Genomic DNA, 15,309 nt, shown 5'->3' on the forward strand with positions numbered 1-15,309 from the left:
GACCGAGGCTTCACGACGCAGGGCGCAGGCGCAGCGCGTCTGGGAGGCCAGCGAGGGGCGTTCCGGGAGCCGGCGCGGGGACGTAGGGGTCGGCCGCGCGCACGCAGGGGGCGTGGCCGCACGACAAGGCGGTGCTGGGGCTCGCGCTGCTCGTGGCTGGGGTCGCGGGCTGCGCCCGGCGGGTTAGTGTGTTGGGTTCCGCGCCCTTCCGTCCCTTCCCGACCCCGGTCCGCGCCGGCCCTGGCCTCGCCTCGCGGCGGCCGGTCTCGTCCGTTTTGTAGGTGCGGTCGGACTCGCTGTCGAGGGAACCGGACCGTCGTGGCGCCGCGTGGCCGCAGGTAGGTGGGCTTCGTGCGGCGGCGCCTGAACCGGGCGCGCGCTGTTCTGTCCCGGGGAAGGGCCGGGTCCCTCGGCGCCGGGCAGGCTGGGGACCTCGCTCCCCGAATTAGTGAGAGCCAGGCGGGGCGGGGTCCCGGGCGCGCACGGCAGCGGCTGCCTCCCCTCACAGGGGGCAGGAGCGGGAGTGGTTCGTGGTCACCGTTTTTTCAGCGCTCGGTGAGAAACTGGACCGGACGGCATTTACCTGCTGTCTTCGGTCTCTGCCTCCCTAGCGTGTTTTTAGTGTTAGGATGGGACGGGCTTTCGGGTGGAAGACCCCCACCTCCCGCCTCGCCACCAGTGTTGGGGGTTGGGGAGGCAGGTGCTGGGGCCCCTGGCGGCTCCGAATGCTGCAGGCCGCCCTGGGAGGTCCTGGGCGGAAAGACCAACAGGCCGTTCCCCCTGGAGGAGCTCCCGCAGATGGGGGTAGGTAAATACGTGGGAAGCCGCCCCGAAGGTGAGTGCAGACTGGCGCCCCTAGGTGGGAGCCGGTTGAGCAGTGGGGGGCGGGGTGTGTGTGTGTGTGGAGGGCTTGTTGGGGAAATCGCGCCAGGAGGGGTGAAGCAGAGAGCGCTCTGTGCAGGCCGGGAGTGGACCTCGTGTTGCAGGGAGACTGGGGAGGTGGCTACCCTCAGGCTGGACTGCGGGAGGACTCCTTGCATCCGACGGGAACTGCACCTCCTTTTTTGTTTTGCGTTTCTTTGGGCTGCTCAGGGGTGATGATGGTCACTGTTCTCCAGGCCCTTTGCAGGGACCACCTTGGGGTGGGGAGAGTAGACAGAGCAAGTGGAATTTAACTCGGGTTCGGATTCTGGGCTGTTAACAGGGAGGGGAATGCAGGGAGGATATGTTTGGGGTGGGGGTGGCTGCACTGTGAGTAGCGACATGAGTCTGGGAGACACAGGACGGGTGTGGGGGTGGGGGGAAAGCTGGAAGGCACACAGGTAGTGCTTGCCATGCTTCTGGGGCTGTGATGTAAAAAGATCTTATGACACATTCTGCACCTGACAGTACAGTGCTTGGGCGGCTGGGAGATGGTTCACAGGACTGTGAAGCGTAGCTTGTAAATGGCGTGGTGATGTGTGGTGGGGTCAGCTGCCTCTGCCACTAACTGGTTGGTGTGTGTGGCCACAGACGAGTGATTTTACTCACCACCGTGCCTCGGGGTCAGCCTCATCAGGGGTCATTGTTGGCCATGACTAGAGCCGTCAGTGAAGGTTGTTATTGTCACTCCTGAAATTCTTTGACAGCCATCCAGGCCGTCCAAGGAAGCCCCGGGGGATCTGATCTGGCCCCCTGATCTGGCCTCCTGGGATTGACATCACCACCATCACATCTTGCCCTTGAAACATCCCAGGTGGCATGTACCTGCTTTCTGGGACCTCCCAGGCAGGCCTCTGGGCCCCCTTGCATGGAGAGCTCCTGGTGGGGGCCCAGGGTCGGCTGCCCAGTGGTGGTGGTTGGGCCTAGTTCCCACTCTTCCCACCTTGTTTTTGGACAGATCGCCTCGGATGGTGGCCTGCGTCTGACAGTCCCATCAGCTCTTCTCAGCTCTTCTGAGGCCGCAGTGGTCAGCTCCCCGCTCAGCACTTGCCTGGAGCACCCCTTCGCAACCGTCTGTCCCGTTGTGTCTGCGCGCCGCTTCTGCCCACCCTCTGGGCGCCGTCCCTCCCTCCTCTCCCCCTTCTTTCTCTAGTTGACGTGACAGCTCCCGTCTGCTCCCAGCATGCTTCGTGGCCGGCGCCAGGGCCCTCGCAATCCCATCCGGGCGGCAGCCAACTACGCCAATGCACACCCCTGGCAGGAGGACGGGGCCACTCCTGGGGTTGCGTACACCCCCCTAGTGGATCCCTGGATTGAGCGGCCCTGCTGTGGGGACCCTGTGTGTGTGCGCACGACCATGGAGCAGAAGAGGTCAGCGAGTGGTGCTGTGGGCTGTAAGCCCGCGGAGAGGGGCCCCCCGGCAATGCGCATGGGCCCGCGGCCCCTCAGGGTGGACTTCCACTGGGTGCCCGGCTCAGACCCAGGCACCTTCGATGGCTCCCCTTGGCTGCTGGACCGTTTTCTGGCCCAGCTGGGCGATTACATGTCCTTCCGCTTTGAGCACTACCGGGACAACCTCAGCCGTGTCTGCGAGATCCTCGGGCGCCTGACGGGCCGAGCCCGGGCGTGGGCAGCCCCCTACCTCGATGGGGACCTGCCCCTGCCTGACAACTATGAGCTTTTTTGCCAGGATCTTGAGGAAGTTATTCAAAACCCAAACAACTTTGCTGAGTACCACGCTGCAGGGCCCTGTTCTTTGCCTCTGGCCTCGAGCCAGCCACCAGTGGCCCCACAGCTGCCTGTAGTGAGACAGTACTTAGCTAGGTTCTCAGAGGCCTTGGCCCTCAACATGGGTACTCCCCCCAGGTCTGTCCCCGCTGCTCTGGCCACCCCCACTGTTTCTAGTTCCAATTCCACATCTAGAAATGCTCTATGTGAGCAGCTGCTAGCCATGGAGAGCAGCTCTGGGCCTGTGGAACCTTCTGCCTTGTCCAACTCTGCAGGCAGTGCTGGTCCTGGTCCCGTGGGGCCATCTTCTTCCCAGCCAGGGGAGGCGGCCCCCAAACCTGTCCTTGCAGTTGCAGAATCTGCTGAACCCCCTGCCCAGAAACCAGGTCCCACTAACCCAGGGGGTCCAGGACCCCAGAAAACAAAGGAGGAGGTTTCTGAGACAGAGGCAGGCCAGGAGGCATCCTTAGGTACCCCAGAGGGGGCAGTGGACACCCCAACCACCCTAGGAGAGCCACCATTCTGTCCCACGCACCAACCCACAGCACTGGATTCCGAACACGGCCTGGGCAGGTATGGCAGTGCCCCCTTGTCATGAAGTGGTCTGCGTGACCAGGGAACCCCACGGCCCCCCTGTCAGGACAGTGGGGTATTGCCAGCTAACTCTAGATGGGGTGCACCAGGTAGTGCCCTGTCCACTTGCCCCATTGCTGGGCAGGAGATGGACTTGTTTGGCGTCTGCCATGTCTGAGCACAAACAGCTCCCCTTAAACTCCCACCCCAGGGCACAGCAGGACAGTGGCCTCTGCCCTGTGCCCCTCATTCGCCAACTCAGTGGCCCAGAGGCTGCCTCCCACTGGGCTCTTGGCTGCATCCCAACACCTTGTTGGGAAGCGCCTTCTCACTTGGCCTGTTCCCGCTAGTTGGAAAGAATTGCGTAGACCAGTCCCCATCAAGTTTGTACAGTCCTTGTAACTAGTCCCCCCCAAACCCACCCCCTTCAGTGCTGGCTGGGACTGGACTGGGTCCGCTGTGCCAGCCCTTTTGGATCTAACTCCTGTGGTGTCTGCTTTGACTCCTGCCCCAGTCTCTGCTCCCTGTGTCCCCTATCCTCTGGACTGGAAGTTAAGGAAGGTTGCATGGAGGAAGCAGCTGCTTTCATTATTCAGTATAAGTGGGAGGGTGTCTTGGCAGAGAAGGGTGCTTCCCTATGTACGGGCTTACCAGCAGCCCTGGCCCACTGGGACAGCTTTAATGCAGGAGGGTGGAGTGGGGGCCTCCTTGCCAGTCTCAGCTCCCTTTCAGGCATTTGCCTGCAGTGTTAGCATCTAGTCTTGTTTTGGCCCGCGCTGCCCTCCCCTCTGCTCTTCAGCATCCTGCCTCCACGCCCACTCGTGCACTTGGCTGCTTCAGCACTCAACGCCCAGCGCTGTAATGACTTGTGCCTCTCGATGGACTGTGAGTCCCTAGGGCAGGGCTCCATCAGTCAACCTCGTGTCCCTGCTACACAGTCGGTGCTATTAAACATGGGTTGGATCCATGGCTGAGTGAGTCCTTGTCCATCTGGGAGCAGAGTCTGGGCCCAGCCGCGAGCACCCGGTCAGCGTTGCAGGTGTGGTTCATGGCAGGGACTTGGATCCTTGCAGGGTCTGGCTGAATGGGTGGGAGTGGGAGGCTTGGTGGGAGGGGTGTGGCCTTGAGAACTATCTTCCAGGCCAGCGGTGAAGTGAGCAGGCAGCAGGCCAGGGCTGTGAGTCCCCAGGGCCGAGGGTGGAGTGAAGGAGTACCTGCTCTGCACAGGGAGGGTTTTCTAGTAACAGAGCTGACTGGGAGGCTTCTCCAGCCCAGGTCAGCACAGGACAGGCACAGTGCATCTGCTCCGAGGGACAGATAGGCAAACATTTCAGGCCCCTGTGGGTCCTATAATTGGGAAAACAAAACACCTTCCTGGAGAATAGGAAAGAAAAAGAAGTGGAAATATAACTGCAATCAGAAAGTCATTTTAGGAAGGAAAATAATAAGCAAATGGTAAATTTTAAGTAAAATAGACATTGTTGGGATTACTTCATTAGTAATTTGCTTGAAAATGTTCTGGGTTCAGGTGGTTTTATTTCTGAGTTATTTTACGGCACAGACACCTCATAAGTAAAACAGCTGCGAGTCTTAGAAGTAGGTGGGAAGCTGATGTAGCCCCAAAGTGAAACAAGCAAGTTGATAAGAAATCAGTGTGCACTCTTGGTTCTGATCCAGTGGAGGAATTTGGATGTTCCAGCCCAGCCTGGTCACACTGCTGCCCCCATGCTATTGCTCAGGCCCGGGCCCTCCTCCTGCAGGCTGTCCTGGTCAGCTGTGGCCTGGCCCACGTATGGGTCTGATGTCGTTGGCAACATTGGGGCCCCAGAGCTGCCCTCTGGGGCGGGTGGCCCAGTCAGCAGCCTTCTGCACAGGCTGCCTCTCCCGTCTCCACTTAGTGGACCTGGAGTGAGTTCCCTCAGCCCAAGATTTCCATCTTCCGTTTTGACCCCCGGTCTCACTGGGGGCCTTTTCCCCCTCGGGCCCCAGACGGCTCCTGCAGGCTCAGGTTATGGTCCAGCATACCTCTCATGAGGGTCATCTGCAACGGCAGGCCCGGGGGCTTTGGGGAGAGACTGGACAGATGACCTGCGGAAAATGGGTTCTGTTGGTGTGCCCTGGCCATGAAGAAAAGGACGGGAGGGCAGGCCTCAGTTGTGAGGGCAAGGTCACCCATTCCTGGGGTCGGGAGAGGGTGGGAGGGCGCTGGCCTTCCAGACTGGCAGCGCCTATCGTTCCGCAAAGTGACTGCCCCATATTTAGCTGGCACTGTGCCCTGCCTTTGGGCAGATGTGATGACCCAGCTGCTCTCCTCTGGGGGGAGAAGGAACACAGAGGGCCAGGAGAGGGGGCTCTGCTGTGCGTGGCAGGAGAAGGGCCCTTGGGTCATGGCCACTCCCGGCTCTGCACACGTAGGCAGCCCACCCGGAGGAGGGTGCTCTGGGCCTGGCAGGGTTGCTGGCTGTGCTCAGGGTGGGCTGTGCTGGGGCGTGCATTCCAGACCATTGTGTCTGTCCCTCGCTTCCCTTGGAAATACCCGGAGGTCTCATTTTCTAAAGCTGGGACACGATGGGCACTGTGGGAGGGTTTGTAAAGCGCCCGTGTCCAAGAAAACTTCTAACACCGGAAGTGTTGAGGATGAGGTACTGTGAGATACAGAACATTTTTTAAAGCTGCAGGAACGAAAGGACGTGGAAATTGGTATGGAAGGATGAGCAGAGAACTTGTAAATAAAGCCGAATAAATACAGGAGTTTAGTTCACGCTGGCAGGGCTGTTTCCAATTAATGGGGGTAAAGTGGATCATTCAGTGAGAGGACTTGGAGCAGCTGGTCAGTTGTCTGGAAAACAGTGAAACTCACTATGTGCCAGCCGTGCTTCAGGTGGATTAAAGATTTAACGGTAAAAAGTCACAAAAGCACCATGGGGAGGTACGGGCAGATTTTCTGCTGTGATTCCAGACATTCTAGGTGCCGTGAACCGCAGGAGGCCTCTGGGCGCGCTGAACCCTGGCCCGCGTGCAGGTGGCGGCTGCTCGCTCCATGGTCTCGGCTGAACCATGAGCCATTGGAATCACCCGTCCTCAAGGCGGCGGGGTAGGGCTGAGTGAGTGCCCAGTGGGGGTCACCGCCTTGTTAACAGCCTGGAGGTCCGGCAGCGAGGAGTGCGGTCACCAGGCTGCTGGCGCTGTGTTGGTCAGGGCGGGCCGACTGTGCTGCAGGAACAGAACCTCCACATCGTGGCCACCCCATCCATTGTGGTCCCTCGGGTTGTGCCGACAGGGCTCTACTGGCTACGTTTCTCCATGACCGCAGAGACTGGGGAAGGACCGCTGTGAACCACTAGTGGTGCGCATCACTCCCCTCCGTTCACCTGGCCTGAGGGAGCTGCTGAGCCCTCCCGCGAAGTGGGTGGGGCCCTCAGCACCGAGCCACAGGACACAGCCGTGCAGCCGTGACGGGGGGCCACATGGGCCGTGGGGAGAGATGCCCGTGCGCACCTGCTCAGGCTGCGTGGCCTAAGCGACAGGAGATGCTTCCTCCCGGTCCTGGAGCCTGGGCATCCGAGATCCAGGTGTTGGCAGGGTTGGCTGCTCCCGAGACCCCTCACCTCGCTGTGTGTCCCCCAACGGTCTCCCTCAGTGTGTCTGTGTCCTCGCCCCCTTACGAGGACACCGGTCCTATTGGATCAGGGCCCACCATATGACCGCATTGAAGCTTAATCCCCTCTTTGAAGCCTCTGGACACAACCACGTCTGAGGTGCTAGGAGTGGAGCTTCAACATGGGAACTTGGGGGAGACAGCTGGGCCATCAGAACGCCCGACATGGGTTTGTTTGTTTCCCATCTTTGCAGTCTTGGGCAGTGCTGTCGTGAGCATCCTTCTGACGTCGCCCCTGTGTGCAGAGCTGCTCCAGCCCCGAGCAGGATGTGCCCAGTTCTGTATCTGGGACCCCTACAGAGGGTGCGAAGATGTTACTCTATATTCCCAAGTTTAAACATTCTTCCTTTCACGTGACTCTGGAATCTCCTGGCTTGCAGGGCGCCCTTGACAGCCCGTTCCTTCTCCCCGGGTGCCCTGTCTCCCTGTTGGCGGGGCCGTAAGAAGGTGAAGAGGGACGTCCCTGGCTGCTTTCCACCTGTGTGTCTGAGCAGTGCCGGCCTGGGCCAGCGGTCGGGAGTGAGCCCGCGCCCTTACACCTGCCTGTGCGGGTGGCAGAAGTGCAGCCACGGTGCAGGGACACCTGCTGGCCGCTGGGAGTGCCACATCGGCCCCCGAGAGGCCTCAAGTGATAGCGACCTTCACCACCACCATGCTTAGGGGCCCCTCTCCAAGTGGGACTGGGTTCACGGGAACTTCCTGGGCACCAGCCCGTGGGCATCAGCCCCATCCCAGGCCCTGGGGAGGGCCATCTGGGCACTGATGTCAGCCCTGGGGAACTGGCCCCTGTGGACCATCCCTCCTGGCGGTAGTGGGCCCCAGAGGCCGGTGCTGGTGCCTGGGAACGTTCCCACTTCCTGTAAAACATGGAGCTTTTCTGTGCATTCACCGGGAACAACCAGGGCGGCAGCCCATTGCTAGCCAGTCCCACCCTGGCCCCTAAGTGCCAGGCAGGCCGGCTGAGAACACCCAAGTGGCCTTCCTTCCTGCCATCTCCAGCTCCTGGACCAGTGGCTCCTCACCCTGGCATTTCCTCCTGGCCCGGCAATGATGGCCTGTCCCCCCATCCCAAGGAGTCCAATTGGTGCCTCCAAGCCCTCAGCTGTAGGAAGCCCTTCATACTTTTTGTTGGTCAGGCCGCAGAGGTGCTTAGGGGAGAACGGGCTGTGCTCACCTCTGCCCAGGCACCCATCATATCACGTGGACCTTGACCCCAGCGGAGGAGCCTGGTCCTCCGTGGCCATCTTCCCCAAACACGGGGCAAGTTGGAAAGGACACTCACAGCCCCCAAGGGGCTTCACACGAATTACTGGCAGCTGCCCAAGGGCCCAGGATGCTGCCCCAGGGATGTGAGGCCAGCGCTGCTGCTGCCTGAGCAGTGGATCCTGCCAGAGGGAGCAGCGTCCCTCCCAGGCTTTGCAGGAGCAGGTGACTTGCTTCTCTTGGATTGAACAAGAGGCTCAGGCCCAGGACGGGTGGGTGGCTGTCCTCCCTGGGCCTCAGGAGCACAGCACTCAGCTCCACTTCCGAAACTCATGTCCACAGCCATCCCCGAGTTTGCTTGTGGACCCTCTGGCTCACAGGGAGGTGCCCTGCGCACGGGGGGCGGGGTGGGTAGGCTGTAGTCGGGACTCGGGGGGCTCCTGCTGGCTGGGCTCAGGAGTCTTCCCCGTGCACGTGCAGAACAGCCAGCACGGGCCTGCCAGCCTCAGGCCGTGTGCAACCGGGCGCAACTGAGGCCACCACCTGGGCTTCTGGGCGACGCTGTGCCAGAGGCGGGCAGGCCCAGGGAAGGGCTATGAGGGTGTTCCTAGTCTCCCCCCACCCCCCCACACACAGACACATCAGGCCCCGGGAGGCAGGCATGGCTGGGTTGGGGGAAGGCAGTGTAGGGATGGTGCCCGGTTCCCGCCTCCCCAATGGGCTCTGAGACCCGCTAAGCACGGGGCTGCTTGTGGCACCGTCCTCCTCCCCACCCCCTCCCCGGGCCAGGGAGCTGCCTCCCCGGAACCCCTCTCCAGGATCCGCATCTTTGAAGCCATGGATACTGACAGAGGATTCAGTGAATCCAAGGTCGCCAGCCGGGCGTTGACAGATGCCCGGCCACGATACTATTTCTGATTTAATAACCGAATGGGAGGCTGGCCCTTGGTAATAATTAGGGCTAATTACTGAGGAGGTGTTGACAGAAAGGCTGAGAGGAAACAAACTACCTTTATCCCGGGGCTTAGAGTCAGATTACACTGTGCTATCTGCCTCTCAGAAAGGAGACGCTTCAATCACTCACCAGAGGCTTCAAAGGGGAAGGGGCCCTGGCCGTGCACGGGCTCAGGAGGGCTATGAAGCATGCCTTTGACTCCGAATGGCCACGCAGAGCCCACTCCAGAGATGGTTTCTTTGTGAAGTTTGAGTTCCCTGGGCAAACCTGCCGCTGCACCCGGGCCTGGGCGGGGCTCTGCAGGCACGGGCGGGGGGGGGGGGGGGGCGGGGGGCAGGGCTGGTGCTGAGGCCAGGTCCTCCCTGGGCTGGGCCCATGCGTGGCAGTCCGCAGGAAGGCAGGGCGGCTGGTGCGTTTTCCTTGGCCCAGGGAGCGAGCTGCAGGGAACAGGGTAGGGCTGTCACCCAGCAGGCTGTCCCCTGTCTCACCTGGACCCCTGAACCGCAGCTTCTCCACAGCATTGTGGGCGAGTCTGGCCTCCTCGGAGGGGGCTGTGTCCTCGGCCTTACTATTGGGGGACCACTCCTGGGGGCCTGAGTGTCACTCACTGGGCTGCCCTCACCCAGTGAACCAGCACTGTGGACCGGATGCTGACCCACAGGGACCTCGGTGACAAGAGGCTAACTACCTAGAGCGTTGTCCTGTGTCGTGGGCTTGTTGCTCACGCGCTGTGTGCCGACTCCCCTGGACCTCCCTGCGTTTCAGAGATGGGGGAGGGGTGGTGGTCAGACCTCCATGTTCTGTGAAGCAGGAGGCTTCCCAGTGATCTGGCCTGGACCGCCCTGGGGCCGCCACGTCTGTAACGTGACTTCCAGGGGCCAGTTCTGGGATTTGGGCCTTGCTGTGGTCTGAGCTGATCAGGAAGGTGGAGGGCGACGGGGCCTACTCAGGATGGCCTGTCCAGGTGTGGCCTGGGAGGTGCAGAGGGGCTGGGTCTCAGTTCCTCCTGGCCTGGAGAACTGGCCAGCTCAGAGTTTTCCTGCTAGAATGGCCGTGCCGCATGAGAGAGAGGGGACTGCTGGGTCAGCATCTCCCTTCCCTGGTGCTACTCTGCTTTGGGAGTAACAATGAGCATGAAGATGATAAAAGTTACCAGTAAATTGCTTAGCTGAGTACTGACTACCTTGTGTTGGGGGCGCTATTGATGGATTTAAGTCTATTTATATTAGGGCAAAAATAGGATGGGAAATCACTTTAAATAGGAGAAGCACTTAAAAATTGTCATTAAATCTGTTTAAAGTCACCTTAACTGGAATGAGAAATTGGATCTAAAGCCAGAAAAATCTAGACAGGAAACTGGGTTTTCATAATACCTTAGTGGTAAATCAAATACCATTAACTGTAGGTCAAGAAAAAATAGCCCCCAAATATTGTTCAATATATGTTATTTGAAAAATAGCCTCCTCGAAAATGGCCAGGAGGGCGGTGGCCCAGTGGTTGCCCCATGCCTGGAAGGTGCTGGTGCCCTCCCCTTGCGACTGTTGTGCGTGGGGACGGCACGGTCGTCCCGTGATGAACAGCCTTGAGCACTGTGATCCACCCAAGTCTGGAGCTTATTCCGATTTCCTTAGTTTTCCTCTTGTGTCCTTTTCCAGGACCTCAGCTAGGACTATGTGACACTTGGTCACATCCCCTTGGGCCCCTGTGGGCTGTGATGCCTGAGACAGTTTCGAGGCGAGTACCCTCCGCTATGATTTGCCGTTTGTGTTTCTCGAGATCAGCCTGGGGTCTGGGTTTCTAGGAGCAAGACCTCCAAGATAAAGGGCCATTGCACCGTGTCAGACCCAGGGGACGTGCTGTCAGCATGACCTTGATCGCCTGGACGGTGGCGGTTGTCGGGTCTCCCCTGTGAGGAGGGCTACCTCCACGCACACCCTCGCAGGCAGGGGTCCAGCTCCGCCGCCTTGCAGGTCACTTGGAATTCTGCTCAGATTTGTCTGCTCTCCCTGATCTATTTCTTCAGTCGTTTCCTTCATCACTGTGGACTCACGGTATCAATCAGGACTGATTGTTAAGACACGAACTTACAGGGAGTCCCAACACATGTACAGAAACCTTTCCATGGTCAGAGCCCTCCTCTCGCTGCCCCTTGGTCATGAGCCCACCCCTGACCCCTGACTCTGGCTCCTGGCACCTCCAGTCACGCTGTCTACCTGGCCCTGCCGTTTCCAGAATGCCGTGTGAATAGGGCCAAGCAGTATGTAGCCTGTTACTCACTCTGATTTTCTGGGGAGGCGTCCATGGTGTTGCGTTCATCAATACTTTCTTCCTATTTTATTGCTCAAGGGTGTCTTGTCATTTCGCATTCGGGCGATATTCTGAACAGAACAGACCAGTCAGGTACAGGTGTTTGTGTGCACGTATGTTTTCATTTCTCTAGATTAAATATCCAGCGGCGGAGTGCTGGCAACTTGACGATCGGCTGTTTTGTGCTCCAGGGACCTGCTGGGCTGTCATCCAGGGCGTGTGTGCAGTTTGTATCCTCACCTGTGGCTCAGCAGCCGTTGGCTTCCTCGGGGGTTTGTCTTCTTCATTTGAACCGTGTTGTTTTCATTTGCATTTCCCTAGAGGCTAAGGATGCTGAGCGTCTTCTTGTGCTTATTTGCCATCTGTACACCTTATAGGTGAAGTGTCGTCTGTTCGATCTTTTGTTTAGTTGCTGTTGAGTTTTTTTAAATATTACTGATATACTAAAACGTGCACATATTTAAAGTGGATAATTTGATAAGTTCCAACACCTGTGTAAGCATCACCATACCCAAGACATGAATGTGCCTGCTGTCCTTAGGGAATCCCTAGGGTTTCCTCCCAACCTTCGACCTTTGTAAGGCCTCTCCCCACTCCCTGCAGCGCCCCTCCCCAGGAGCCACTCATCTGTTTCCTGTCGCTACTGGGTAGTTTGCACTTTTTAGAAGTTTATGTAAATAGAATAGAATATTTACTCTTTTTTTCTGGCTGCTTTTAGTAGATATATGATTTTGAGGTTGATTCGTGGGGAGGCGTGATCAGTGCCCCTTTGTTGTTGAGTATGGGTATACCACCGTTTGTTCAGCCTTGATGGATGTTTGGATTGTTTCCAGTTTGGGACTTTTTTTGGAGAAACAGCCACGCTTTATTCCAAAGCCATTGTACCAGTATGTTCATAGGAGAGTTCTTCTGCTTCACGTGCTTCCCAGCGGCCAGGGGTGTGGTCAGTCTTTAATGTGGGCCGCTCCCATAAGCGTGTAGTACAGGTGACTGTGGCTTTCGTTTGTGTTTACCTGATGACCAAAGCTGGTGAGTATGTTTTCAGGTCCTAATTTGGCATTTGCATATCTTCTTGGCTATAGTGTTTATTCACATCTTTTGCCCTTTCTTTTAAAATTTACTTTCTGTTTTTATTTACTTTTTCTTTGCTTTCCTCATGAATTTTGAGGATTCTTTATATATTGTGGATGCATGATTTACAAATATTTTCTCCCAGTCTGTAGTTTGTCTTTTCATTTTCTTAACACCATCTTTCAAAGAGCAGAAGTTTCTAATTTTCTTGAAATGAAATTTATCCGTTTTTCTATTGTGGATCATGCTTACTGATAGTTTTTAAAAATCATGAATGGATGTTGAACTTTGCTGGATGCCTTTTCTGTATCAGTGTAGCTGATATGGTCTTGTGTTTTTTTTTCTTTAGTGTGTTAATGTGATGGAGTTATCTCTATTGATTTTGGAATATTGAATCTGCTTTGTGTTCCTGAAGTAAACTCTAGTTGGTCATAGTGTACTCTTTTTTTTTTTTAACTTATTTATTTTATTTTTATTTTTGGCTGCATTAGGTCTTCGTTGCTGCGCGCGGACTTTCTCTAGTTGTGGCAAGTGGGGGCTACTTTTCATTGTGCACGTCGTACTGGCTTCTCGTGTTGAGGAGCACAGGCTCTAGGCATACAGGCTTCAGTAGCTGTTGCACATAGGCTCAGTAGTTGTGGCTCGCAGGCTCTAGAGCACAGGCTCAGTAGTTGTGGCACACGGGCTTAGTTGCTCCGCAGCATGTGGGATCTTCCCGGACCAGGGATCGCCACCATGTCCCCTGCATTGGCAGGCAGATTCTTAACCACTGGGCCCCCAGGGAAACCCCCGTAGTGTATTCTTTTTATATACTGCTGGATTTGATTTACTTTTTTTTGAGGATTTTTACATCTGTATTCATGAGGAATATTGGCTTGTGGTTTTCTTTTCTTGTACTGTCTTTATCTGCTTTTGGTATGAGGATCATGCTGGCCTCAAAATGAATTGGGAAATGTTCCCTTTTTTTCTGTTTTCTGGAAGAAATTATATAGAATTGGGGCTATTTTCTCTTTAAATGTTTGGTAGAATATGCCAGTCAAGTCATGTGGGCTGGAGTTTTCTTTTCTTTGCAAAGATTTTAACTAAAAATGCAATCCCTTTAGTCACTATAGGGCTATTCAGGTCATTTCTTCTAGGTGACCTAGAAACCCCCTAGTCTGTGGTTTTCAATTTCTATTTCATCTAAGTTGTTGTATTTATGTGCACTGAGTTATTTATGGTATTTCCTTATCCTCCTTTTAAGGTTAGTGGTGTCTGTAGTGATAACCCTTCTTCTATTATTATAATTGGTTTCTTCTCTTTTTTCAGTTGTCAGGCTAGCTACCGATTTATCTATTTTATTGATCTTTTTAAAGATCCAATCTGTGGTTTTGCTGATTTTTCTCTGTAGTTTTACAATTCTCTTGTTTTATTTATTTCTTTTCTGACCTTATTATTTCCTTCCTTTTCCTGGCTTTGGGCTTATTTTTCTTCTTTTTCTAGTTTCTTGAGGTAGAAGCTAGGTCACTGATTTGAGACTTTTCTTCTTTTCTTTCTTTCTTTCTTTCTTTTTTTTAAAGAAAACCTTTATTTTAATTTTTTTTTTTTTTTTTGCCACACTATGAGGCTTGCAGTACCTTAGTTCCCCAACCAGGGATTGAACCCAGGCCCACTGCAGTGAAGGCACGGAGTCTTAACCAGTGGACCACCAGGGAATTCCCCCTTTCTTCTTTTCTAATTTGGCATTTGATGCTATAAATTTCCTCGAAGTCCTGCTTTAGCTGCTTCTGACAAGTTTTGCTATTTTATATTTTCATTTTTATTCAGTTCAAAATATTTTCCAATTTCTGTTGGGACTTCTTCTTTGCCCCATTGATTATTTAAAAGCATGTTGTTTGTTTCCCAAATATTTGGAGATTTTTCCAGTTGTCTTTCTGTTATTGATTCCAGGTTAAATCCATAAGGTCAGAGAACATTGTGCGCTTTTGGTTCTTCTACATTTTTTTGAGATATAATTGACATATAACATTGTATTAGTTTCAGGTATACAACATAATGATTTGATAGTTGTATATATTGCAAGATGATTGCCATGATCAGTCCAGTTAACATCTGTCACCTCACATAGTAACAAAGGTTCCTCTACATTTTTTAAAATTTTGTTTTATTTTTTTTTGTCTGCATTGGGTCTTCATTGCTGTGCACAGGCCTTCTCTAGTTGTGGAGAGTGGGGGCTACTCCTCGTTGCAGTGCGCGGGCTTCCTATTGTGGTGGCCTCTCTTGTTGTGGAGCATGGGCTCTAGGTGCGTGGGCTTCAGTAGTTGTGGCACATGGGCTTCAGTAGTTGTGGCTCACAGGCCCTAGAGTGCAGGCTCAGTAGTTGTGGCGCTCAGGCCTAGTTGCTCTGTGGCATGTGGGATCTTCCCAGACCAGAGCTCGAATCCGTGTCCCCTGCATTGACAGGCAGATTGCCAACCACTGCACAGCCAGGGAAGCCCTTAAGGTTTGTTTTAAAACACAGGATATGGTCTATCTTGATGAACGTTCCATGTATATTTGAGACGTATGAGTTGTTCTGTTGGTGGAATGTTCACTTCATGTCAGCTCAGTCCAGTAGATAGATAGTATTAGGTCTCCTGTACTATTTTCTGGCCATTTGTTGAGTTGATTGCTGAGGAGTTTGAGTCTCTAGCTGTAATTATGTATCTGTCTACTTCTGCTTTCATTTCCATCAGTTTTTCCTTCATGTGTTGTGAAGTTCTGCGGTTAGCGGAGTACATGTTTAGGACTTTCATGTCTTCTTGATGAATTGATGGCTTGTGTCATTGTGTGTTTTCTTCTCCCTGTTAATAGTCCTTGTTTTGAGGTCTGCTTTCTCTGATAATAATGTATCCATTACACCTTTTTTTTTGTT

The 15,309-nt window shown here is 54.8% G+C and overlaps 2 protein-coding genes across 4 annotated transcripts in view; both read left to right on the forward strand.

Moving 5' to 3' along the window:
• Positions 1-199: 199 nt before the first annotated feature.
• GNB1L (G protein subunit beta 1 like) overlaps positions 200-15,309 on the forward strand; it is a 44,464-nt gene continuing 29,354 nt past the window's right edge. Inside the window, exon 1 of one of the 3 annotated variants that reach the window (XM_060170418.1) lies at positions 200-338. The gene's annotated coding sequence lies outside the window, so the exon portion shown is untranslated. Of the gene's footprint in view, positions 339-4,242; positions 4,262-15,309 lie in introns of those variants that run through there. The other 2 variants (XM_060170419.1, XM_060170420.1) reach the window with 2 other exon arrangements.
• RTL10 (retrotransposon Gag like 10) lies at positions 201-4,191 on the forward strand. Its single transcript, XM_060170417.1, has 2 exons — positions 201-338; positions 1,880-4,191. Exon 2 carries the CDS (start codon positions 2,105-2,107, stop codon positions 3,245-3,247), a length of 1,143 nt encoding a protein of 380 aa, XP_060026400.1. The 5' UTR covers positions 201-338; positions 1,880-2,104; the 3' UTR covers positions 3,248-4,191.

The sequence above is a fragment of the Lagenorhynchus albirostris genome, chromosome 14, assembly GCF_949774975.1.
Source record: "Lagenorhynchus albirostris chromosome 14, mLagAlb1.1, whole genome shotgun sequence".
Taxonomy (NCBI): Eukaryota; Metazoa; Chordata; class Mammalia; order Artiodactyla; family Delphinidae; genus Lagenorhynchus; species Lagenorhynchus albirostris.